Source organism: Enhydra lutris, unplaced genomic scaffold (assembly GCF_002288905.1).
Source record: "Enhydra lutris kenyoni isolate GAN:26980312 unplaced genomic scaffold, ASM228890v2 scaffoldscaffold96, whole genome shotgun sequence".
Classification (NCBI taxonomy): domain Eukaryota; kingdom Metazoa; phylum Chordata; class Mammalia; order Carnivora; family Mustelidae; genus Enhydra; species Enhydra lutris.
In genome coordinates this window covers 1,215,901-1,242,005 of record NW_019154180.1, presented here as the reverse complement: position 1 = coordinate 1,242,005, position 26,105 = coordinate 1,215,901, and the positions used below count along the sequence as shown (strand labels likewise).

General features: G+C 43.7%; 1 protein-coding gene across 1 annotated transcript; it reads right to left on the bottom strand.

The window, feature by feature from the left end:
• Positions 1-6,481: 6,481 nt before the first annotated feature.
• On the bottom strand, positions 6,482-15,731 carry LOC111139145 (VMA21, vacuolar ATPase assembly factor). The gene is made up of 3 exons (XM_022491299.1): positions 15,590-15,731; positions 10,842-10,951; positions 6,482-10,247 (listed from the first exon to the last, which is right to left on the bottom strand). The coding sequence occupies exons 1-3, from the start codon at positions 15,640-15,642 to the stop codon at positions 10,105-10,107; spliced, it is 306 nt and encodes a 101-aa protein (XP_022347007.1). The 5' UTR covers positions 15,643-15,731; the 3' UTR covers positions 6,482-10,104.
• Positions 15,732-26,105: the final 10,374 nt, after the last annotated feature.

Genomic DNA, 26,105 nt, shown 5'->3' with positions numbered 1-26,105 from the left:
AGTCTGACAGATTCTCAGAAAACCCAGTAAAAATTCTTCAGAACATGAAACATAATGACATTACACCAAAGAAGTTGCAGCTTAATGCAGAGAGAAGATCTCTCTCTTTTTTTTTAAAGATTTTATTTATTTATTTGACAGAGATCGCAAGTAGGCAGAGAGGCAGGCAGAGAGAGAGAGAGAGAGAGGAGGAAGCAGGCTCCCCGCGGAGCAGAGAGCCCGATGCGGGGCTCGATCCCAGGACCCTGGGATCATGACCTGAGCCGAAGGCAGAGGCTTTTAATTCACTGAGCCACCCAGGCGCCCGAGAGAAGATCTCTTTAAGCACCAAAACCCACACTGCATATTCACAATGAAAATAATTAAATATTGAACATACTGATGCTTATTTTGTTAAAGGAATTATGTGCATTTTAACATGTGATCAGAGTTCAGGAAGCTTGCTCCTTGAGTTCCGTGTGACAATTAAATCTTTTGTTGTTTCTGGTTACAGGGATCCTGCTCAAAGAGTCACCCCAGTGGTCTGGGCTACACTTCCTGCACTGGAGATAATCATGAAGTTATCTGAAGGTTATTATAAGTAAGAAACAGATTATTGCTAAGTATGCTGACTAACATAACCTAATAAAATTTAAAAAAATCTAATGGATCATTAGTAGTAAAATCAAAGCTAAATGAAACAGGTAAAAACATAAAAATCATTTGTTATTATGGAATTGTTATAGTTAAACTTTTTTTGTTTTTGTTTGCTTTTAAGATTGTATTTATTTGAGAGAGAGAAAGAGTAGGGATGAGGGGCAGAAAGGGAGAAGCAGAGTCCCACACTGAGCAGAAGCCCGATGCAGGCCTTGATCCCAGCACCCTGAGATCATGACCTGAGCTGAAAGCAGATGTTTAACTGACTGAGACACCCAGGCACCCCAAGTTAAACTTTTAAAACCCACCATATTAACAGAAAGAACACACACCTTCTAGAAAGAAAGCTACATCTATTTCTGTTAAATAAAGAACCATTTGTTTGGATGATATAAAAGATGAATAATGGGCATTCTGTAGAAAACATTGTGTTAAGGATAGATAGACGGTCAAAGTCTGGAGGTTTCCCTGTCACTAATGTGGGTTGAGCAGAGCTGCTCCTGTCCCCCCAGTGGACTCCCTCTCCATTGCAGGTCTAGCTGCCTCAAGGACTCAAGCAAACAGAAAGCATACGTTAATATCAAACTCAATAGAAAGAATTCTAAAAAAGGACACAATATGGAATGGCATTCATTCACTCAACACATCCACTGTATACCTATTCTGTGGTAGGCACAAGGCAGTGCTCTGGGCATACAGTGTCAGCACAATTGGCTGATACGATGCTTACCTGCATGGAAATGCTTAGATCTCTAGCGCTCACCCAGGTGGAAATTAGGGGTGGGAGTCAGGCCAGTTGAGAACCAAATTGTGAAGCTCCCCCTACAACTCTCTTGGTCACCATTGGGCTCTTGGTGTTTTGAGAAGCTGGTGACTTACCCAAGGAACTGCAATCATGGGGTTCCAGGTGGAAGTTAGAAGTCCAAAATCAAGGCGTGGGCACAGCCACACTCCCTCTGGAGGCTCTAGGGGAGGATCCTCCCGTCTCTTCCAGTTTCTGTGGGCCCCAGGCCTCCTTAGCTTGTGGTCACATCACTGCGGTCTCTGCCTCTGTCTTCACATGGCCTTCTCCTCTGCATGGGCCTGTTTCAAACTCCCCCTGCCTCTATCTTGTAAGGATACATGTGACGACTGCATTAAGGTTATGAAGGATTATCAAAGATCACCTACCAAAATAATCTAGGTAAACTCCTCCTTTCAAGATCCTTAATTTAATCACATCTTTCTCCATGTAAAGTGATATTCACTCTTGACATACAAAGTAATATTCACAGGATGTAGGAATCGGTGAGTACATCTTTGGAATGTTATTTTTTTAGTCTACCACAAAATCCCTGTGATAATATTGAGCCCATCCAGATAATCCAGGATATTCTCCTCCTAAAGTTGGCTAAATAGCAAACTTCCGTCTACCTGCACCTTTACTTCTTTTTTCACAATTTCTCAGGATTAAGATGTGACCATATATGGGGAGTCATTATTCTGCCTAGGAGACTATATAAGGAAATATTACAGGGCCGAATTCAATCCCTATGTTGAAGTCCTAACCCCCGATATTTCAGAACGTGAAGGTATTTGGAGATCCAGTCTTTAAAGAGGCAATTAGTTAAAATGAGGTTATCAGGGTGAACTCTAGTCCATTACAACTCATGTCCTCATAAGAAAAGATTAGGCCATGGGCATACAGAGGGAAAAGCATGTGAAGACACAGGGAGAAGATGGCCATCTATAAGCCAAGGTTCTTCAGTTCTGCCAACACCTGGATCTTGGACTTCTGGCCTCCAGAAGAACTGCGCGACAATGTTTCTGTTGTTTAAGCCACATGGCCTGTGGTACTTGGTTATGGTGGCCTGAGCAAATTCATGCACTAATCTAACCCAGAGAGTTACTACCCCATCACATTCACAAGTTCCATCCATAGTCAAGAGGTAGACAAGATATAAGCCACGTACACGAGGCAGTGGCATTCTCGGGGGCACCTTAGAATCCTACCTACCACACACGGCAATTCTCACCAGAGCCTCTGCCACGTCAGTTGGAAAAAAATGGTTTAACTTCTCTTGCTTATTCCATTTTACTGAGCTTTCTATTCATTTCCCATTCAACTTTCAGTCCCAATTCTAGTTGGTCCAAGATGGGTCAGGAGGGAGGACTGAGCAAAGAGTGGAGGCAGAGCACTGCATATTTAAGTAGAAGCAGTAGAAATACTAGGGGAGGGGCACCTTGGTGGCTCAGTCAGTTAAGTGTCTCTTGATCTCAGCTCAGGTCTTGATCTCAGGGCTGTGAGTTTAAGCCCCACAATGGGCTCCATGCCACTATCAAAACAAAACAAACAAACAAACAAAAAAAAACAGAAGAAAAAAAAAGAGAAAAGAAATACTGGGGGTGAGGGGGAGGCATGGTGCCTTTGGCGTGTTCTACATCCAATTTTTAGGAAAGAAATGGAATACAGAATTGTGAGCAGACTTCATTTTTCACAGCCCCCAAACATGTTCATTTTCTATTGTGAATATTTTTAAAGCAGTAACATCAGGCTATGCAATATACACTTTCCTTTAAAACAAGTATTTCTATAGTTACATATAGCTGAGAAAAATCAGATTATTTCTATTCTACTTTTGTTGTCTTTGCGCACATTAACAGGCCAGGGGTAAACTTGATGACATTGCTGATAATTGCAGAATTACACAGCAGAGCACTGGCCAGTGGTCCCAGACCCAGGTGCTAGGCTGCCTCTTGCTACCATCACTGGGACATGTGTGAAGCAGGATCCTAGGTGAATGACTGCATTTACTACGTTCCGTGAAACCTGGTTAAACAGGAAACCCCCAGGTGCCATACTCACAAAGAACACATCCAGCCGCACTGCTGCTTCGCTTGGATGCAGGCACAAAGCATCTGCCCCTGGCTACCTGTGTTTTTGAAGAACCACAGATGTGGTGGTGGGGAGGGGTAAGATGGGGAGGGGTTGAGAGAAGGGATGTTTTAGGGCTTCAGAGCACAGTGCAGAGTCCTGGAAACGGAAAGCCACAGAGACAGATGGCAGAAAGATTTTGATGACTCTCCAACTATTTCAGTTTTCTTCCTAAGGCAGAACTCACAAAATTTGGTACAGAGGGACTGTGCTGATATTTTGCCACTTACTAGGTGCCCAGCCCTGATGCAGCTGTAAGGTCCTCTGGAGGATGGCCCCACGCCAGGTCCTGCCATTTCCTGACAATGACACTGGTCCCATGCTCCGAAGTGCATGACTCCCATCCCTGCGTCCATATCCGTCGATATCCCTATCTACACCTATGTCGATAGCTTCGCGTGTGTGCGCACACTGTGTGCTGCCATTTTCACTTCGCGAATCTGTTAAGGCCCGCAGCAAACACGCTGGGACCCTCACCAGCATCAAACTCCTTCCTCAGGGGTGCTCACTGAGCGGCCCAAGTTAACCAAGTGATGGTTTGGGACTGGTCACTCGTCCGACATGAACCCGCCGACGCTTGGCACTGCCCGGCCAAACTGATTGTTTCACAGGTGGGTATGGGAAGCCCAGGGAGGTTGTTGAGTGGCCGGGTGACTATCTGTGGTGGACAAATGAAGCCTCGGAATGGCTGTGGCCGTTCTGTTATCACGAGACAGGGAAGCCTGAGGCTGTCACCAACACACTGAGGAGGAGTGTCACCAACACACCAACAACATGCAGAGAGAATCACAGAGAAATGGAACAGGAACTCTAAACCATGCGAATAGACTGGCCCCATCTCTGACCTCTTCCACTGTTTAAGCCAGTTTGAACTGTGGTTTCTGTTACTTCCAGATGGCCAAGAACATCCTTACTAAACTAAGTGTGAGGCTCCGGGGATTTAGGGGACATACCAAAGCACACAGCATAGTGGAGGCAGGCCAACAAACAGGGCAAGTTCATCCAATATTGTGTTGTGAGAGGGACGGAGGACGCCTTTCTGGAGAGGCAACATGAGAGCTGAGACCTAAAGGGTGAGAAAGAGCCAGCCCTGGGAGGATCTGAGGGAGAGCGTCCTGGGCAGAGGGCACAGCCAGTAGAAAGCTGTGGCGTGGGAGTGAGCATAGGCAGAACAGCAGGCTGTACAGGAAGTGAAGTGGAAGATGCAAGCGCTGACAGGAAGAGTATGTGGTGGCAGGGGTCATACGATTATAGTATAGTATAGTATACTGTATATACTATACTATACCATATATATACTATATATATACTATACTATACTATACTATTCATAGAGCAAATATGCCTAGGAAACCTATTCCAGTCTTCTCCTTAGCTCTTTTACTTTTGAAACCAGAGTCTCTTAAATGCCTGTGCTAGGTTTTCCCCTCTCTTCAAAGACAATAGTTTAAGAATTCCAAATAAGGGCGCCTGGTGGCTCAGTGGGTTAAGTCGCTGCCTTCGGCTCAGGTCATGATCTCAGGGTCCTGGGATCGAGTCCCGCATCAGGCTCTCTGCTCAGCAGGGAGCCTGCTTCCCTCTCTCTCTCTGCCTGCCTCTCTGTCTACTTGTGATCTCTCTCTGTCAAATAAATAAAATCTTTAAAAAAAAAAAAAAAAGAATTCCAAATAAGAGGAAGGCATCAGAGGAGCAGCAGTGGCCATTTCCTAATAGGCTGAAGCTGTTTCTAAGAGGGCTGTCCCCTGCACCAGTTTTCATAGAATTCCTAAACAGTGAAGCAAAGTCAACATGATGGTCAGGTACCCAAGAAAGCTCTGATTTTTTTTTTAAGATTATTTATTTATTTATTTGACATACACAGAGAGAGATCACAAGTAGGCAGAAGTAGGCAGAGAGGCAGGCAGAGAGAGAGGGAGAAGCAGGCTCCCTGCTGAGCAGGAGCCTGATGTGGGGCTCGATCCCAGGACCCTGGGATCATGACCTGAGCTGAAGGTAGAGGCTTAACCCACTGAGCCACCCAGGCGCCCCAGCTCTCCTGATTTTAAGCGGAGCCTTCAATATATAGCATTATGCAGAACTCTACCTTTGCTTATTAAAGTATCTATTTCAGGCCAGCTTTATACAAACATCTTCAAGTCCAGCATTAAAAACAAACATTAACAATTCCCAATCTCTAGCAGCAGTTCTCAAACTGGCTTCATCAGATACGGCCTGTTACCGACAACTATTTCCATTCCAGGCCCCACCCCCAGAGGTTCTGACTCGGTAGGTCTGGGCAGTAAATCCTATAAGGTGATTCCAGTGGTCTCTGAAATGCCACTCTATGTGTCCTGAGTTCCCCGGACATTTTATAATCTGTACTTTTGTATATATATATGATCGCATATCATCTTTATGTTTTGACACTGAGATGTCTCCAATCTTTTTTAGAGGAGGACAGTATTTATTTATTAAGAACTAGCTAGAGCCCTTAGAAGCACAGACATTAGCTGGAGCACCATCAAAAGGTAGTTGGCCACAGACAAAGGCGACTGGCACAAGGAAGGGGGTAGCATGCTAGACAGGGCAAGGAATTGACTGCCCCCTTACTTAATTACTTAGCCACAAATATTACTCCTTTAGCAGTATCTGAAGCACATTCACTCCCAAATGAATTTTCTTTAAAAAGCCACAGGGCAAGATGCTGCTTTCTTTCCCCACTGCCACACCACTTCTGATGGGGCCACCACAGAGGGGGTATAACCAGCCCTTCCTGTCTTGGTACCCCTCAGAGACCCCCACCAGTTTGAGCACCTCTGGTCTACAAGTATTGCATAAAAGCTTACCCTTGACAACTCTATAGATTTTATATGGTATAAACAAAAGCAAATAAGTGTTAAAAAACAGAGATGTTAATAAACTTACTATTCATTCAATCAGGACACATCAAAGTCGCATTTCGAACACTTTTTTAATGACAACAGACGGTAAATTTATACAAATTACAGGCTGGAATATAATGGATACAAAATCCATCCAGGTAACAGTTAGAAAAGTATCACTTACAAAAGTAAATCTGGTTCAAGTGGCTAAAGAACTCAAGCCCCCCATTTCAATAATTACACACAGCTTTCAAAATAGCACTATTCAAAGACTACAGCATACTCAACGACTCTACTGAGTTAAAGATTCTAACATCTTCGGCAAGGATGTCAAGAGACATCTCATAGCAGGTTCACTATGCAAAACTCAAACAAGAATATGTGAACGTTCTTTGCAAACTGTAAGGTGCTGTGCAGATGTTGTTAGCTATTGCTATTATTGTCCAGTGAGAGTTCACTGAACTTGAGAAAAAGGAAGACTAGCATGTATAACTGACAAATATGACTGACAGAATACCTTAAAAGGAATGCAGAATCCATTGTCAAGAACATGAAGCAATGAAACAGAAAAGGAAAGTGTGGCCAGGAATGAGGGTAAATTGGGGAATTTCAGACTATTTTACTGAATATATAAAGGATTTGACTATTCATAAATTACATGTACTAGCTATTGTTAGATTCCCAAAGTCCCTGAAAATAATGTAGCTTCTCAGGTGACCCTTTTCCCTTCTGCCAAATGAAGAAAGAAATCTTGTCAAGTTATCAATGTGTTGCTTCAGCCAGCTCTCGCAAAACTCATCTTCAATATAAGAGTAGAGTCTGAACCAATACAGTTGTACTCCTCTGTTGGAGGACACACATCGCTTGACAGCCGAGAAAATCTGCTGCTGACCCCAGACAAGTGACGAATTCTGTGCCACTGCTGAACCATTTATAAAGTGGGCCAACAATGGTCTATGACTTCACTTGATCATAAATAAAACAATAAACATGAACTTGTCTAGAGATGAGAAATACACACTAGATAATTGTTTCATGTACCTCTGGCTATCATCTTTCCTTGCGCACACCTTATTTAACTGTTTTTACTGGTCTCCTTGGGTACTCTTAGCTGTACATATAAAATTTATATGAAAATGGCAGATAAATATCAAACATGTCAATCAGCTGGCTCTTTTGGAAAAGGTAATGAGATTTTTATGATGAAAATAGCCTAATTATTACAATGTATATGTTAGATTTCCATGAAATAGGAGGTTTTTTAAAAGATGTTTAAGTTCCTTCGGTAACAGCTCAAAACTGAATTCTGCTGTTAATATGTCAAACAGTGTCTATCCACTTGAAGAGCTAATAACATCAGATGCATTCTACAACACACTTCATCTTCTAGCACGACAGGAAAGAAAAGATTATATATTCTGGCAGGTGGGCGCAAGATGGGAGGTGAGATGAGGAAGGCAATGTGTTTATCAGTAGCTCGTGCCGACACTTCAAGTTATGCTTCCTAATTGAGGTTATTCTTACAATCCCTTTTCAAACAACAGGGAACATAGTCCTATCTTAAAACACATACGAGGGCTCAATTGTAGCTTTTCTTTCTATACATCCTGAAGTACGTACATTGTGCAAGAGGAAATCAGTGGGACATCTTGAAAAATAAATCGGTATGTCAAATACCATATGTCACTTCAACAGCAGCGAAGTAGTGAATTAACAGAACTCCAGGAAAAAATTAACTGGTTTGAAGACAAGCCTGTACTTTAACAATCTTAAGTATCAACTCTAGCATCCAATTCTAACTTTCAAACACTTGGTACTTTTTCCAAGAGTAAATTACAACTGCTTTTGCATTAATCTCTGGTTTAAATCCTTGCAGAAAAATACCCATATCATTTTCTACTCAGCAAACATCTGAAATCAGAATAATCTAACATTGGACATTCTTATTTTACAAACAGCATGAGACCTCGAAAGTACAAAACCTTGGCATTATAGAAAAGAAATTAGGTGGACAACAATTCTACGTGTAACAAGGCTTCTAAAGGGACAACCATTTAGAAATCTACCACACAGTACCCCAAACTTAAACCAGGGTATTCTACAACTTTATTTTAAATTTGTACAATTTTATACTAAAACTGTAATCTTTAAGAAAACACTTTACAGTTAAAATAATGGCTTAAAGATATTTAAACTGCAGACAATATTTAACTATAAGCAAAAATAAGAGTCCTACAATAGTCATCTTTCACTTTTTCTCAACAATTAAACACAAATGCCTACTTACTTTTATGCCTAACCACCTCCCTATTCCTTTAGTCCAGCTGCACAACGAAAATAGGGGTGAACAGAAAAATCAGTAATGGCAAAAAGAGCAAGGGCCGCTATATGAGGAATTGCCAGTAACAGGAAATTGGACTAGTAAAAAGGAGTAAGGGTAGAATGTGCTTTTTCAAGAAAATGGCCAATAATCATTCATCCAGAAAAATAATGTAAATAGCTATGAGGCAACACAGGCAGAATTTGAACTTAAACCAAATGTTTAGTGTACTGAACTAGCATTAGGAAATAATGTTTATCTCCAGGTGGAAACATCACATGGAATTTAAATTCTCTTCCTGTTTCAATACACATTTTTCCAGGTGTGTTTTTAGACTGCACACAAGTAGTACCAAGTAGCTGGAAAGAACAGACTAAGGGTACTGAAGTAAAACGACAGGGTCTTTTCCCGTCAGATAGGACCTCAGGATTACATAACTATATACATCTGGGGTATAACAGCTCTGATTTAAAAAGACTCGACTAGCCATCCCAGGAATACTTCCTGGATGATAAAAATAATCTACTTTCAGGAAGTATGTGAAAATGGGCACACCTAAATGTTAATCCCTACCATATACACTATTGAAAAGTAGGAAAAACAAACTGAAAGGGAGTTTACACAAACCCTGTAATGAAAGCATTACTTCACTATTCAATGCCAGAGCAAAGCAGATCATTAAAAAGTTAGCCTAAAAGCACAGGGTAGCCTGCAAAGGCTAAGTGCCCAGGTAGCTATCTTTTTGCTTTGCTGTCTAGATCCTTCAATGAACCAGTCCTTTTCCACAAAAGGGTGTGGGTGTGATCCGGCCTAGTCTTCCCATGAAATAATGTAATGAGAAAGATTCCTATTGACTAGCAATTACACTCGATGCAAAATTTTCAGTGACATTCAGATGAAGTCCAAAATCCACAATTCAAGCAATTTCGCACAGGAATTTATAACCTAGAATCCAATGACCCAGGACTTCAGTAATAGTAAGGGAAAGCACTCCAGTGAAACCCAGCTCAGATTTCCTTCACTGTGTATAACAAATCCAGAGAAGTGAACCTTAAAACCAACCAAAAGACAAAATGCTGTAAAACATTTTTTGTTGTGAGATAATCAAATTCTTCCCAAATGTATAATTAAGTTAACATACTTATTTGTGACCAACTTAACGTTACAAATTCTCATTTGCAAATGAGAGGCTCGTACAGTTAAAACTGATGATACAAATCATTGCATTAGAAGGATCAAATTTTACACAGGTCAAATGTGACTCCTTCAGATTGATTTTAATATGTTCTCAACTTTATTGAAATCATTAATACCCCAGATACATTTACCATTTTTAAAAATCAATTTAATGCTATCAAAAGGTGATGTTCAATTTAATCCTGTTTGCCTTCACGCCACTGTCGTGAGCCTTCATTCCAGGCCACATAAACAAAGAGGGCCAACACCACGTGGACGGCGACCACCGCAACAATAGCAGCATAAAAATAGCTGTCCCTATTGGACATTCCAAAGGCGCCTATCAAGAGAAAAAAAGTTTCCATTTTATTCCCAAATTTATCAAAGTGCAAAAAACAAAGCATACTGCTTTTTATTAGCTATATATTTATTTAACCAGTCAGGCAATTAAAAAGGAATACTTTGGATGGTGATAAATCAAGTATTCATTTAAAGATCTGAATACCTCGTATACACAAGGAACATTATTCTGAGTGAAAACTGTAATGATCACTTCACTTACAGACTTCAACATACAAAGGGGGACTTAATTTTCTTTTTCTACTAATGTCTGCTACCAAAGGTACATTGCCCCAAACTCCTCCTCCCATGTCAGCCAAGTCTTGCTGTCAGAGGTATAGTAAGAGAAAGGACTTGCAAGCCATTTCACAGAACCATCAACAAATACACTGTCACTCTAAAATGACTCAATGATGAACAAGTTAATTTCATGAAGGAAGACTCACTTGAACAACATGATTTTTGAAAAGCAAAACAGAAACAGATGGAAGAAGCAAATTAAGAATACCCAGCTTACAGATATAAAGAGATCATAAACACACAGAATCTTAAAAATACTAAGGGGGAAATGTCTTGTTTTATCATTTAGGATTACCTTCAAAAACATAAGATTTAGTCGTGAAATATAACCCAATAGGTACTGTGATCATTAAAGCTGTGAAGAACAGGAGCGTCTTCAGGGTAGATGCTAATGAACTTTCATTTCTGGAAGAAAGTAAACAAAGAGAAAATCAGAACCTGCACAGCCATTTCCAACTGGTTTTGTGTCCACAGAAAAGATGCTGGAAACCCTGCCCCTGCCTTGGAAGCACTGGACAGAGAAGAGGAGTCAGGAACTCAAAATGAGAAGATCCTAAAGACCTAGAGAACACCCAAGAGACTGCCATTCAGATCCAGTGTGAGAGGAAGCATCAAACTATGAAAGTGGTTTGTAGTGTCCAAAGTGCTCTGCAAGCACACCCTAATTACAGAATATATAATGGAGACAGTAAAGAAGAGAGAAAACAACTAATGACGTTCCTTCACAAAGCACACTATCAAGGGCCAGCTGGATACAGTACAAACAAGGCATGAGAGATCTCCAGAGAAAAAGCAGTCTAGAACAATTTAGATGCAGCTGAAGGAAACTTAATTTCTTTGTAAGTAAATAGCTATAGTACAACTTAGATAAGTCTTCATGCAACATGGACTCATTAAAAATTTAATGTCAAGGGGCGCCTGGGTGCTCAGTGGGTAAAGCCTCTGCCTTCAGCTCAGGTCATGATACCAGGATCCTGGGATCGAGCCCCACATCCGGCTCTTTGCTCAGCGGGGAGCCTGCTTCCTCCTCTCTCTCTGCCTGCCTCTCCGCCTACTTGTGATCTCTGTCTGTCAAATAAATAAATAAAATATTTTAAAAAAATTAATGTCAAAACACCTTCTATTCAGTGAATTCTATTTGTCCGGAGGTTATTTTAAAATCAAGGAAATATTCCAACGGAGAAAGTTTTGATCCAGAATACAAGAAAACCATTCTGAAGAACGGAATCAAGCTTTTCAAATTTATACTTAAAGAAAAACAAGTCTGATAATCTGCTACTTAAAACATTAATACAAAGACTAACATAAAAAAGATTAACATAAAAGCACAAACGAAACTGGATACAACAAAAATGTCCATAATAAGAAAATGATTTCACAATTGATGTGTACCAATATATGGATCCAACAAAAAAAAATTCTGACCATTACTCAGAAAGTCCTTGTGTGACAAATGAACAAGGCAAACTACATCATATTATGTGTATCAGGGATCTGCAAAATAATGCCTAAGGGCCCAATGCCTATTTCTATAAATAAAGTTTAACTGGAACACAGACACACCCATTTGTTTATGTATCATCTAAGGTGGCTTTGGAGCTACAAAGGACAAGCTGAGTAGTGGTACCGAACTATATGGCCCTCAAAACTTAAAATATTTGCTATCGGGGCGCCTGGGTGGCTCAGTGGGTTAAGCCACTGCCTTTGGCTCAGGTCATGATCCCAGGTCCTGGGTTCGAGCCCCGCATCGGGCTTTCTGCTCAGCGGGGAGCCTGCTTCCTCCTCTCTCTCTGCCTGCCTCTCTGCCTGCTTGTGATTTCTCTCTGTCAAATAAATAAAATCTTTAAAAAAAAATATTTGCTATCTAGTCCTTTACAGAAGAACTTCACCAACCCCTGACATATACTATTCCAATTATGTTAAAAATGTGTGCAAATAAAAAAGGACTACAGATTAATATACAAAAATAAAGTTATTTTCCCATTTTCAAAATGTTCCTTAATGTTGTTTCACTGACTTTTCAGTAAGTAGATATATGTCAGGATTTGTCCTATACATTGCTACAAATGGGCAGCACTACTGCAAAGTGAAGCGACAGTAGGTTTCCAGCAACCCTGGACACATCTGTACCTCATACAATACCACCATGTACATTGTAAACGCAGTATACCCTACAGCTTTAATCATTTAGCTTAAGGTCCTTTTTTGTCTCTTAAATCTATCATCAGACTACCTTAACGCACTTCATGCTTTATGCTTATTGTCAACGCTTGAACTTAATTCTCTTTCTGGTAATCCTCAGAGGTTCCAGTTTTTGTCCGTATCTTTTCTTAAGATTTTATTTGTTTATTTTTGAGAGAGTCGGGGTGGGGGGAGGGTCAGAGGGAGAAGCAGACTCCCTGCAGAGCAGGGAGCCCGATGCCGGACTCAATTCTGGGACTCCAGGATAATGACCTGAGCCGAAGGCAGTCACTTAACCAACTGAGCCACCCAGGCGCCCCTGTCCGTATCTTTAGGAAGGAGATAACCAAGCCTTCAAAGTACCCCTCAAAAGAGCCTATCCTCTAGGCATTTTTCCTGATCATTCTGCCTGAAATGACTCATTGCTCTGGGATGCCATCACACTTAGCTCATACCTATTATTACAGGACTTAATGTGCCACCTTGCTTTGTATTAGTCCTGCACATTTCTCTGGAGCCCTAGAAAATCCAGGCAAAGGGGTTCTTTTAACTGTGTAAATGATTAGCAAGGAGGTTTCTGGAAGCCCAGAAAGGAAGGGAACATCTCAAGTTTATGGTTTATAAACAATGGTCTACAAACTTTTTTGACTATTAATCCATCTTAAATATAAGTTTTGAGCACAAAGCCCATATAAGGGCATACTGATTTTTTTGAACAGATCATCTACACACATATTATCAATTCATTACTTAAAATATAAAACATGTGCAAAACTAGATACTAAAAAGGATACGGTTAAAATAAATTCATGTAGAAGTTGTAATATTTTCTTTCCCTACTTCAGTGGATCATCTTTCAACACATCCTCCTACGATGATCACTGAGCTACACAATCCTCATCTAATATAGTTATGTTCCCTTAAACTGTTTCCTAGTAGTAAACTTTTAGGGAAATTTATTCTGTAATCCTCATGAAGAATAGGAGTAGCTCTACAGTAGGTCTATAAAAATTCAACGTAAGTATTTGACCACTTCTTTCATGAATCCCAACAAAAAACATGACCTGGGTATTTCTATGGTGAGTTCAAGTATGCGTTTTAGGCATGCAAAGTTAAAATATCTAACCTGATGAAGAAACAAAGCTTGAGAATCTAGAGAAAGGGAGTGTTAACTGGTTCTTTTGTTCTTCAGATCATCTCTCTTAAATATGTAGTATCTCACCTGGCCTTCAGAAAACATCATTATTGAAAAGATGCTATAATACCATACAAAAATGTGTTAAGGCAAACAAAAGCATTTACAATCCCACCACTTAAACCTAGTCTTTTCTTTTCTACATGTTAATTTCTAGCCCCACACTGTTATACCAGGCATGGACTCAGCTTAACAATTTGCAGTTTATTTTCAACTCTTTTTCACTTTTTTTACCCTAAGCTCCAAAATTTTTTATTCTGGGTTATGACCTCACAAATATGGGACTAAGTATCAAGTTAAGCACACAGACTTTTGAAAACTAGCAAACTTCCTCTAATGTTTACAAGACATTTTCTCTTTGGCTTCCAGCCACATCCCCACCACAGCTGGCAGTTCTGCAGGCACAAGCCAGCTTGGGTGTTAACAGGTGAATTATTCTAAAACAAAGTAACTGGTATCATTCAACTGATTTCTTCTACGACTCTCTCATCGGGTGTTACAGAGACTTGTTAGAAATAAAGAACGTGAAAAATCCAGAATTAAAGTGGGCCTCAAACAAAGAAATAACTTAGGATGAATCTTACTGCTCTCCCACTCTTTAAACCACCTATAGTTTACCCACTTGATATGAACTTCTGTAGCAAGCACTAGGCAGACACAGCTTACCACTTCCCTTCTGTGGCAATCAAGACTTCCACTGCAAGTAGATTTCACGGCAAATTCCATTATGAAACACGAGAATCGGGTGTAGGAGGGCTACACTGTATTCTAAGTGTACCTGACAAAATTATCTGTTGGTATCCTAGTAAAAAATAATTTAAAAACATCTATACTGACATCATAAGAGAGAGAAAAGGATCACGGGACTCCAAAGATTACAGGCTTTGGAATCAGTGGGATTGGTCAAATACCAGCTTCAACAGTTACTAATTGTGTGTCCTAACTGTGTGATCTTGGGCAAGTCACTTATCCTGAGTAACTTCATCTTCTTTTTTTTTTTTTTAAGGGGGAACAACACTTTCTTAATTTTACTAAGGTATGTAATAAAGAGCCTAAGTTGAGTCTGGCACACAGTAGGTCACCATCAAATGGCAGCTAAATCCCTCCCCACCCTTTTGCCTACCCAGGTATCACTGGCTAGGCTAGTGGGCCACAGTGGGCCAGAACAGCCGTTGTACTCAGCCACCAAACCTCATCCTACTAATTCCCCCAAGTGAAGTAGTCTCAAACCCTACTCTCTTCCCTTCGTTCATTCATACAACAAACATTTAAGCCCTGACGATGCAGGCCCCGTAGGGGACACGTAGATGGAGAAGGCCGGGTTCCTGTCCTCAGGGAGCTCACCCTGCAGTGGGGAGAGATTGCAGAGAGCAAGATCGCAAAATAGACGACAGCGAAAGGAAGGGCTAGAACAGAAGCATGAGCTGAAGGCGCGCCGACCTCTACCCTATGACCCCAAGCCCCAGCTTCCGTGCGTGTAGACGATGCAGACCCCAACCTGCCTCCCCCCTCCCCCATCCCGCAGCCCGGCCCCGAGGGTCCAGACCTCACGCCCACTGCAGGCCAGCCCGCTCGGTTCGGGCCTTCCTTTACACCCCACTCCAGGCCAGGGCCAGGTCGCCTTGCGGTCAGGACCCCTACCCGGCCTGGGGCCCGCTCGGGACTACCTGAAGTCGGGTGGCTGCAGCGCATTTAGCGCCGCTTTATCAAGGCGCTCCATGGTGTAGCCGCGCCCGCAGCAGGTGCTGGGAGGCGGGCTGGGCTCCAGGACCGCACTCACTCCCCTCCGTAGGCGACCCGTAGAGGAGTGCCGCGCCGGAAGTGCCGGCCAGAGCCGGGCGGCGGGACGCAATGCGCAAGTGCGGCGCGCCATGGTGACGTTGAGCGGCGCCGGCGTTCACGTGACTTACCGGCTAGGGCTCCGAGGCGCGCGCTCTGTGAAGAGCTGTCTGTGCTCGAGGAGCAGGCCGGGCGAGTAGCCGAGCCACCCCACGTTGAGCCGGGACTTGCCTCGCAGCATGATCCTCCGAGGTGGACGGCGGTGCCGCCGCCCCCTGAACGCGCGGGAGCACCTCTGGTCCCCCTCCGGAACCGCGTCGCCAAGCTGCGGTGTCGAGGCTACCCGAGCAGATGAGCCGCAAAGAGGGACGCCCAGGCAGAAGACTGTGGTCCTAGGCAACCAAGCAATTTCTGAAGACAACACAAAAAAAGAAGTGCACATTATTTCCCAGCCCTTGAGAAACGCCTCATAATTATTACCAACACTGAAAGTCCAGCCATGGGAAAGTGGGAGGAGTTAGTTTAACACTCACCGGAGTCCGTAAGCTAGTCGACGTCAGAGCTGAAGGAGCCCTTGCTGGGAGTGACTGTCCGGGCCTGACGATGCCAGTGACCCCAACTTCCACTTCAGGTTAAAAACATTTTGCAGCTGCTCAGAAAGCTGCCAATGACACAACAGGGACTCAAATAGTAAGGGACAGATGGGCCTTCCGGGCCCGCGCAACCCGAGAGAGGTATAAACGAAAACAGTGCGGTAAGCATAGGGTCAGGCTTGACAAAATAGGGTTGCCACTGGCAGCTAGTAAGAGGATAGCCCTTACATGGTCAACGCCTGGAAAGGGCCACTGACCACACATCTATTTTCTGCACCACATGGATACAAAGACCGCATGTGAAATCGTAACTAAACAGGGCAGCTTAAAACAGCGATAAGCACTGTGGGCTGGGCTGCAAGAAGCCTGGGTTTGAGTTCAAACTGATTTCTCTCTGGCCCTCATCTAGAACCTTAGGGGGATAAGAATCATCTAATTCCAGAACTAGCGCAAAATTAAAATTTAACTGTGGAGTTGGCAAACTGTGGCCAGCTGGGTGAATACATACAGCCTGCCTGCAAACTTTTCCTACAGCTCGTGAATTAAGAAAGGGTTTTCCTTTTTCAATGGTTGAAAAAAATCAAAAGAAGAGTTAATATTTTGCCACACATGAAAATGGTATGAAATTCAAATTTCAGTGTCCATAAATACAATTTTATTGGAATTCCACCATACTCAGTTTGTATCATCTATAGCTGCTTTCAAACTACAATGGCAATATTATGTACTTGTGACAGAGACTGTATAGTCCATTAATATCTGGCCCTTCACAGGAAAAATTTGCCACCCCTGCTCTAGCTAATCACCCTATACTGAAGTTCTTGTACCCCTAGGGATCCATACTTGGAGTTTCTGAGAATAATTTTCAATATGTTAAAAAGAAAAACCCTAAAAAATTCCACGTATTTACTTGCCATAAGAGATCAACAGCTACTTGGAATATGACCTTTCTTTGATTTTAGGCACTAATTCTATCACATTGATGAGGTAATCCTGGTTATCCCGTGAGAAAATATACAAATTATTACTAAACTAAGCTGTAATATACTTCGCCGACTAAATCTTTTAAAACATACAGAATGAGCTCAAGAGGAGGGAACTTTGCTTTGTGACGTTGTGTATTTCCAATGCCTACATTAAGGGCCTGGTATATAGTAGGTGCTCAATAAATATTTGTTAAATGAATGAACGGGGTCCACAGGAGATCAAAGAGCAAAAGGGTTCTTGGTAGCAAAAAGACTGCAAGCCACTGATATAGTAGTATTAGCTTGCTGGGGCTACCTTAACAATGAACTGCAAACTGAATTGTTACTGGTGGGAGAGAGTCTGCATTGTGTGCATGGAGGTCTCTTGGATCCCCCACAAAGGATCTGTGCACAAATAAAGATAGCCAGAAGGAAAGTACCTAGCACAAAGCAGTTTTTTAAGGACAGTGCATTCTCAAGTTTGGAGGGCGGTTGGGCCCAGAAGTGGCAACTGCACTGGAGCTAGGGGTCTCTTCTTTTTATGTTTGCATAGGTTATAGGTCATAACTAGGGGGGAGTCTCCAACTGAAGTTGTTTTGTAACAACTCAGTAACTCCTCCTACCAGTTGTGAGGGGGAGTCTTCTGGCCCTACAAGGTTCTTGCTGGAACTGTCATGGCCATTTTCCTCCACAGGGGTGGGGATTGAAACCACAGTGTAAAACTATAGGTTACCCTGGGGGTCGAGGTTGGAGAGAAGAGTGCAAGTTCTATACCTGTGGCTCTTGTTCTGTCAGCCCAAGGGTATTAGAAGACTTAAGACCAGGATGTTAAAAGTCATAAAGTCAGGATGTTGTGCCGTCAGGCTTGTAATTTGTCCTGTGTCTTTCACCACCTTTGTCTCCAGCTCATGTCTAAATTACTCTATCAGAATGGTTAAAGAACAGAAATTTATTGTCACATAGTTCTGGAGGCTAAAAGTCTGCAATTGAGGGGTCAGCAAAGTTGGTTTCTTCTAAGGATGGTGAGGGAGAATTTGTTATGTGCCTCTCACCTAGTTTCTGGTAGTTTGTGGGCAATCTTTTGTGATCCTTTATTTGTAGAAGCATCCCCTGGATCTCTGCATTTCTCTTTGCATGGCATTCTCCGTGTCTGTATCTGTATCCAAATATCTTCTTTTTATCAAGATGCCAGTCATATTAGATTAGGGGCCTACCATATTCCAGTATGACTCAACTAATCACACCTACAACCCAATTACTAAATAAGGTCCCATTCTGAGTTACTGGGGGTTAGGAGTTCAACATAGGATTTGGGCTAGGAGCAAGAGAGAAACAATTCAACCCATACCATTAGTCTAAACTCCTTCTTGTACAAATGACGAAACTGTGTTCCAGAGAGGGATGGGAGTTATCAGAACACACATTTATCTAGTGGGGCCAAGATCAAATCCTGCCTCCAGACCAGCACTTTTACAGTCTCACATCAGCAGCCTGCGTGGCATTTGTGTAATAACTTAGACAATAATCATTCATAAAAGAGATCTGATGTGGGACAAAATGCATAATCTCATTTACATATTAGTGTTTGAAGGTTTTTAGCAAACTAAAGATGTCATACCTCTTTTTGTTGCTGACTTCACACTCCTCCAGCATTTACTGTGAGCTCACTGAGGTGAAGATAGAACTTTTAGAATAAATTCAATCTGTAAGAGAAAAAAAGAAATTAGCACTCTGGCCCCTAAACAAAGTCCTGCAACCTCCTACCTGCAGCAGCTGCTAAAGAACTGGAGGTCAGTGAAGCTCAAACAGCCGTTGCCATGGGAATGAAATGGCATGTTGGGGGCGTGGTCATGATGGAGGCAACCCTAAGGGGCACCTCCTTTATTCCCTAAGAATCAGAAAATGATTCTTAAATAGCAAAAGCCCCAGTCTGGCCCTTTCAGTTCAGTTGAGAAAACAGAGCTAAATATGGGTAGGGACTTGCCCCAGACTCACTGGATTAGTGACAGGATTTGAGAATTTAGAGTTCCCAACTCTCAGTCCCATGTTTTGTCCATTGTACATATTGTCTTAAACCTCTGTATTATAAACCCAGTGACAGAAAAAGTGTACACCCAAAGTTGAGTTTGGTAGTATCCCTCCATTTTCTTTATTGACTCACACAGCAACCCTGCCACCCGACCCACCCCAGTCCTTCTTTAGGTAGCTGGTGGTGGGGCTGGATGGGAATAGCCATACTTGAAACACCAACTGGCACTTTCTGAAGCCAATCCTCGCACAGTGTGACATTTTAAAAACTAAGCCACAAGGAAAATAGAAATAAGCTCTACCATACAATCAAAAAAAAAAATCATCCTGAGAAGGGGGTGGGCAAAGAGAGAGTGGGAGAGGGACAGAAAGAAACTCTGGCTTCTTTATAATGTAGGGTGTGATTTTTTTTTTTCTAATACAAATTGGTAAAATATGCCCCCTGGTGAAAAAACTTAGTTCCACTTCTAGAAAGAATAAATAAGTGGTTTTGGCTGGGGTTATTCTAGTAAAAACTCTTCCTTCAGGAATCCCTGGGCAATGAAATGCAAGTTTTGTTGTCATTTGCTTATTTGTTGATGTCTCTTGCAACAGAAAATTAACTAATTTATTTCACAAACACTTAGTAATGAAATACAAGTTTTACTGAAGGGTGACAGTTTTTCTTCGAATCCAGCCTCTTTTCATTATCTCATCTGCACTGGCCTCCAGACACCACCACTGCACAGAACAGTGTGCCTGCTGCTTCAGTTTACAGAGCCTATTCACAATCTCTACAATTTATATACCATCTACATTTTATAGGTGGAAAAACTCAGGCCGAGGAAAATTTTGAAGTTGGTTGAAAACCTCACAGCACCTCCTGTCTCCCAGCTCTCAATCACTTTCCTAAAATTTACATCAGGCTATCTCTCCCAACGCTGTCATCCGCTGGAGAGCCAAGCTGGGATCTTAGAGTTGGTGAAGGGACTTGCCAATGGAGCCAGGGAATACTTGGGGCCCATGGAGGAAAACTATTGTCACCCGGCTGCCCCCACAGAATCTGGAGCCCTGGAGTTGACAACTGTAGAGCACTAAAGGGAGCCCTGGGATATCTTCTAGCAAAGGGAAAGTAGACACTGGGAAACAGTGAAACAGGCCCCATCACTTGCCAAGCATGGTACAGGTCAGCCTAGAGGCCCGAAGCCCCTGGCACATCACAGGGTTTTTACTATGAAGGGAACCCGTGAGGAGCGGCAGGACACCAGTTGCCAGTACCAAAGAGAAGGATCCTGGTCCAAGAGCTTTCCAGACAGGCCTGCCACCGCAAAGGCGACCTGAGGACTGACGGGACAGGCCCACACCCCAAAACAGACATACTTTGTGCTCCACAAGGGCCAGGTTTGGAGGAGGTACTTGTAATCCGTTGGGTGAATGAAGAGGTCAGTGCGCGGCGAGGAGGAAGTGAAGCAGGGTCTCGCCCAGACCCTGAGATGCCGAAATACCAGAACCACCGCACACGGAGAGCCTGCGGGCCACTGGGCCTGAGACCTCGGAGTCCGCTTTCCACGTGGTCCTCCGCAACGCCATGTGGGCCAGTGGAGGGCGCGCGGGCGCGGCCCTCCTCAGTTTTACTGGGCTGTGATTGGTCCAAAGACAACTTCAGCACTGCGCAGGAGCAGCACCACCTTCCGCGGCTAGCCGAGGGCGGGGCCTGGACGGAAGGGAAGTCCCGCCACCAGCCGCAGGGCGAGGCGAGACAGGATGGGAGCCTGAGGCCCAAGGAATGTTAGCGCTCCGCCACCAAATGGGGTCCCTGGGTTGAGATCTGGGTCTCTGAGCTCTTTCATTCAACAAAGCTGACACTCGCGGCCCAAGCTGTACTCCTAATATCCGTTGAATAAAGTTAATACATAATTGATGAATGAGCAAGAGATAAGTTCCAGTGAAACCCAAAGTTCTAGCAGATTCACAATGCGAAAGAGCAGTTAAGTTTTGTTTGGAATCATTTTTGATTTTGTTTGGTTTTGGTTTCCTATTCTCCGTATTTTCTTTTACTGAGGTATAATTGACGTATATAACATGAAGCTTGTTTCAGGTGTAAAACGTAGTGATTGGTGTTCTCCATTTTTACTTCTTCATTTCCCATGAATGAGCTGAAAAAAGAAACATTGGAGAAAGGAAAAACGGAGTAGCAGCAGGTAAATGAAATCCTGAAGAAGCCAGACTCAGAGCTGGTGGGCGCCATGTGAAAAACATAGAAAAGACAATAAAAGACAAAGAAAGCACGCCAGCCCGGCCTCACATAGCCAAGGACTTCCTGGCTGAGCAGTGCCAGGCTGCTCTTCCCAAGCCTGTCCGGGAAGAAGACACCAACCACCTACCTGGAGGGGAGCAGTGAGGGGGTGCGGGTGCACTCAAGCTGTGGCTGTGCATGAGTATGGGTGTGGCAGTTGTGTGTGTGTGCAATGCTGGAGAAATAGTTTCCTCCCAGCCCGGGAAACCTCTCCACAAAGGCTTAAGAGAAATCTAACAACCGTATCACTGAATAGGTGTGAAACCAGAATGTGCTGCTTGTCACAGGCAACCAGCTGAAGGGATTGCAAAGACAAAAATATCATCTAGCTAAGTGGATACAAACGATTACATCTCATAGGTTGAATAATTTGTGGTCAGGAAACAGCCAAAGGTAGGCTCATCTCCCAGAAAACTGGAAGACAGGACATTATTTTCCTTGAGGATTACATTGCAAGAGTTTGGCTCCCAGTCCCCTGAAGGAACTTTCTTGAGTTGTGAGGGGGCAAGGGGGCTTAGCCCTTAAAAAATTTACATACATTTGAAAGGACAGAGAAAGAGAGTGTGAAAGAAAAGAAAAGGAGGGAATCTCTTCCAGTTGCTTTTCCACAAGGAGAATGTAACTTCTTATTTTTAATTTGCGTTTGCCCTTATTATATCAAATTGCTAAAGGCCAAGAAGTGTGTGTGTGTGTGTGTGTGTGTGTGTGTGTGTGTGTATGTGTCTGCCTGTGTACATGTATGTGCACCCATACACACACATGTGAGAACCTGCCACTAAGACAAAGCTCTTTGCTGGCTCCTTTGGTTCCCAAGTCCACATGGCTCTGCCATACCCACCCCTCCAGAGTGCTCTCCCCTTTCCCTATCCCCCCTCATCATACCCTCCAAACTCCCTCCTTCTCCCTCTCCCCACCCTCACACAAACACCCTGGATGACTTTGGAAAACATGGAAAACATGCTGATTGGGAAGCAGCTCCTGTGCCATCTCTACCTGAAGTGCCATTGCCCCCATTTCTGCCACCTGCCAAATGCCATTTTCCTCTCAATATCTCCTGTGGAATTTGGGGACTACATGATAGTCTATGATGTCTTCTGTACCCTATGAATGTACTTGGGGCATCCGGTCTTATCCACTAGACCATAGATGGTGAGAGGGGACATGGCTGGTGCACTGAACCTGCACCCTCAGTCAGCAGCACTGAAAATCCTGCTAGGGCCATTTCTATGGCTTTCTCCCTCCCACCCTCTTTCTGTTTTTCAGCTCCCTAAACTCTGCTGTGAGAATATTAAGCCAGTAGAATAAGGATTTACAAGATCTGTTCCCAGAGTGGTTCCCCTAAGAGTGGGTATAGAGCTGACCAAGTTCACTTTAAATGCCTAAGGGCTAAGCCAGGTGCTTTCCCAGTTTGTCTCCCACCCTCTAGGCTCTGAGCACCCCATTGTGTAAAGCCCTAGGAAATCTAGGTTTTGTTGCAAGAAACTATGTCCAACACTCCCCTGTAGTGGACAGGCTGGTACTTCAGGCCCGAGGAAATCAGAGTGGGTGAAAGAGCAACCAGCTTCTTGGAGAAGTCCATCCGGGCAGGCCTATCCATGGGCCTTTGTCAACTGAGAAGGCCAAAGTTTACACCACAAAATAGCTGCTCTTTCAGAAATCATGATTTACTGAAGTTGTGCACTCAGTCCTCTGATTCCACGTCAGGCTGAGATCTGACTGTGAGAGAATAGTAGTTAAAAGATTTCCCCAGAACTAGGAAGTTCTACACCAAGAACAACTGCCCATCACCCACTTTACCTTAACTTTAGTGCCTCATGCTTTTTCTGGACACATGGCACTAGCATCTGCCTTTCCACATATCTCAGGGCCCGGTCAAGAAAGCCATCATTCTCTACCTCTTCTCTCAGAAAAAGCCTTCAAGCCCCACAGACAAAGTGGAGCAAATGTTGTCCTTGGGAATGTGCGGGCAAAGGGAGGCTTACAGCATCACAAAAGGACCACAAACTGCCAGGTTATCCAGTCTTTATTCCCCAGCTCCAGAAAGAAGAAACTCAGTGCCTCCCAAGACACCTGACTTGCTTTTCCAACCTCTGTAGTAGCAGAGGGCAGCCTAACTATCTCCTCTGCTCTGTGAACGCTGGCCTCTATTAACCTTGCCTGCACTTGTTGGTGACCACATTTTACTGCTGGAACATGTTCATCTGTCAACAAGCCCCTCAAATCTTCTTTATGCAGGTGCTGCCAGATCTTCTCTGTACTGTCTTGGGTGGATTTTTAGAGCCAAATGTGTGTCCCCACATTGGTCACTGTGGCATCTCACCTATGCATTGACAAAGCAGACACAGAGGGCCAGTGGGGAAACAGCTGGATTACCACCGGAAAGAGCTGGACTTGGAGCCAAAGCCTGGATATGAATCTGGGTTCCTTCACCACTTCCTAGCTGTGCGACCACACACAGGTTGGTACCCCTTTCTGGGGATTAGTTTACCTTACCTGGAAATGGTTTGTTAGGAGAAGTTGATGACCTAATTAATGGCAAGGTTATAATGTGGCACAAGAGAAAGAGAGCTGGACTGGGAGTGACTCTGTCTGGGGTTCCCATGTGCCCTAGAGCAAACCTCTTATTTACCCAACTGTTGGTGTCAGAACTACATGTGGGTGGGACTGAAGGGAACTCTCTGCCCCTTCTGGGATATGCAAAGAAAAGTGGCAGTTGGAGAACTGTCTATTTTTTTGAGGGTATACTTCCTTTTCAAAGAACCAAGTCATTTCTTTCTTCGTTTTACAATCTCAGCACAACCCTTGGGTTGTCTTTGTTCCACTGGCAGCTTTGAGATCTGCTGCAAGAGAAAGATTTCGAGGATGAAACACAACAGCAAGACTCATACACAGGTGTCACCTGATGAATGGCTTCAGGAGCAGGCTATGTAGCCTGAGGAAGAAAAGAGCAGGGAGAGCTCGGCCTTCAGGTATTTGAAGGGCTTTCACAGGGAAGGAAGATGAAATTAGGACTGAGTAGAAAGCAGTAGGGGCTGGAGAACCAGGACCCAAGAACAGAAGCCATGGGAAGTTTGTTTCTTTTCATTCTAAAGAATCACTTTCTACCTGTTGGCCTATTAGAGCTGATGTACAAAGGTATCTGCACCCTTGGTGGACGTTCACCCTGTTCTGGAGGATGTATTGCTTTTAGATGACCGGGGCCTTCTTCCCCAAATCAGATGATTTTGTGCTCTCTGAGCCCATGGTGAGATCAGGCATATTTTTTTTATAGCAGCTAGTCCAGATTTGTGTACACAGTTGGGCTTAGCTGAATGAGTGAATGAATCTTTCTTTCTTCATATAACAGGGAAGGCCTGTGATGGGGTGTTCTCCTTGGCCCCTGACACCGGGATAACGATGGTGTCCCACAGTAAAACATTTTTGCATGTAAATAGCACTTAAGTCTTCACAGTGATTGTCAAACAGTGAGGCCCTGAGAGAAGCCAGTGCACCAACCTGGAAACATTTTTATGATAATCATTTTCCTACAGAACTCGGAGCTTCAAAACGAGGGCGTTCAACTATCCCCGTAGAATGTTGCAGCTGGAAGGAACTTTCAAGATCACAGAATCCATCCCTTTCATTTCCCAGATGGCAAAGCCAAGGCACTGGCTTGGGGGCGAGGGGAGGAGCATGTCTTTCCTGGCCTAAGGCCTGGCACATGGAAAGAACCTACCAGAGCCTTGCTGGCTGCCTGCTTGACAGTGGGCCAAACAAGGCAATGGCAGAGTGGGGTGAGAAATCGGCCTTCTCCTTCACCCAGGCAAGGCAGCAGGGCTTAAACTAGACCCAAAGGCAGCTGGAAGATGACACAGCAATTTAGACAGGAGCTGGAAATGAAACGGTGACATGAGACGACTAAGAACACTAGCCCACATCTCCCTCAGAGGTGACATGGAAGCCCAAGGAAAGACCATCCTTGTAGAGGAGGTGCTGGCAAACAAGCAGGCCCCACAAAGCCCAGCCTTGTCTCTGCACTGCATGGACAACACCCCTTCTGGGGATGCTGTGTCCCAAATTTACAAATCCAACAGCTTTCAGGGCTCCCTGAGTTTGTCTTCACTTGGAATGTGCTTCTCACTGATACTTTCGAAATCCTGCCCATCTAATATTAAGTTCAGCTAAAATGCCACCTCTTCTGAGAAGGATTTTTAAATGCCCAAGTCCTACTTCTTTATCTCCAAGACCCTAGTTGTCCTCTTCTTCAACTTACCTCAGTCTGCTTTGGACCAGTTTGGTGTGCTGGGTCTCTCTCCCTTGCCCAGATTGTCCTTCCCACTGTTCACTTACCAAACTCAGAGAACTTGCTGCAAGCATACTTGCTGCTTCTCCAGTCCCAGGGACTGTAGGTGCTTAGAGATCCCAGCAGAACACCCAGAGAAAGGTAGAGCTGAAGTAGAGGCTTGCTGCCTACCCTAACCCCCTTCACAAAACAGCACTCTGCTTCTGACAAGGCCCAGAGGAAGGAGGGAGCAAGGAGGGGAGGGAAGGACAAGAAAAGAAG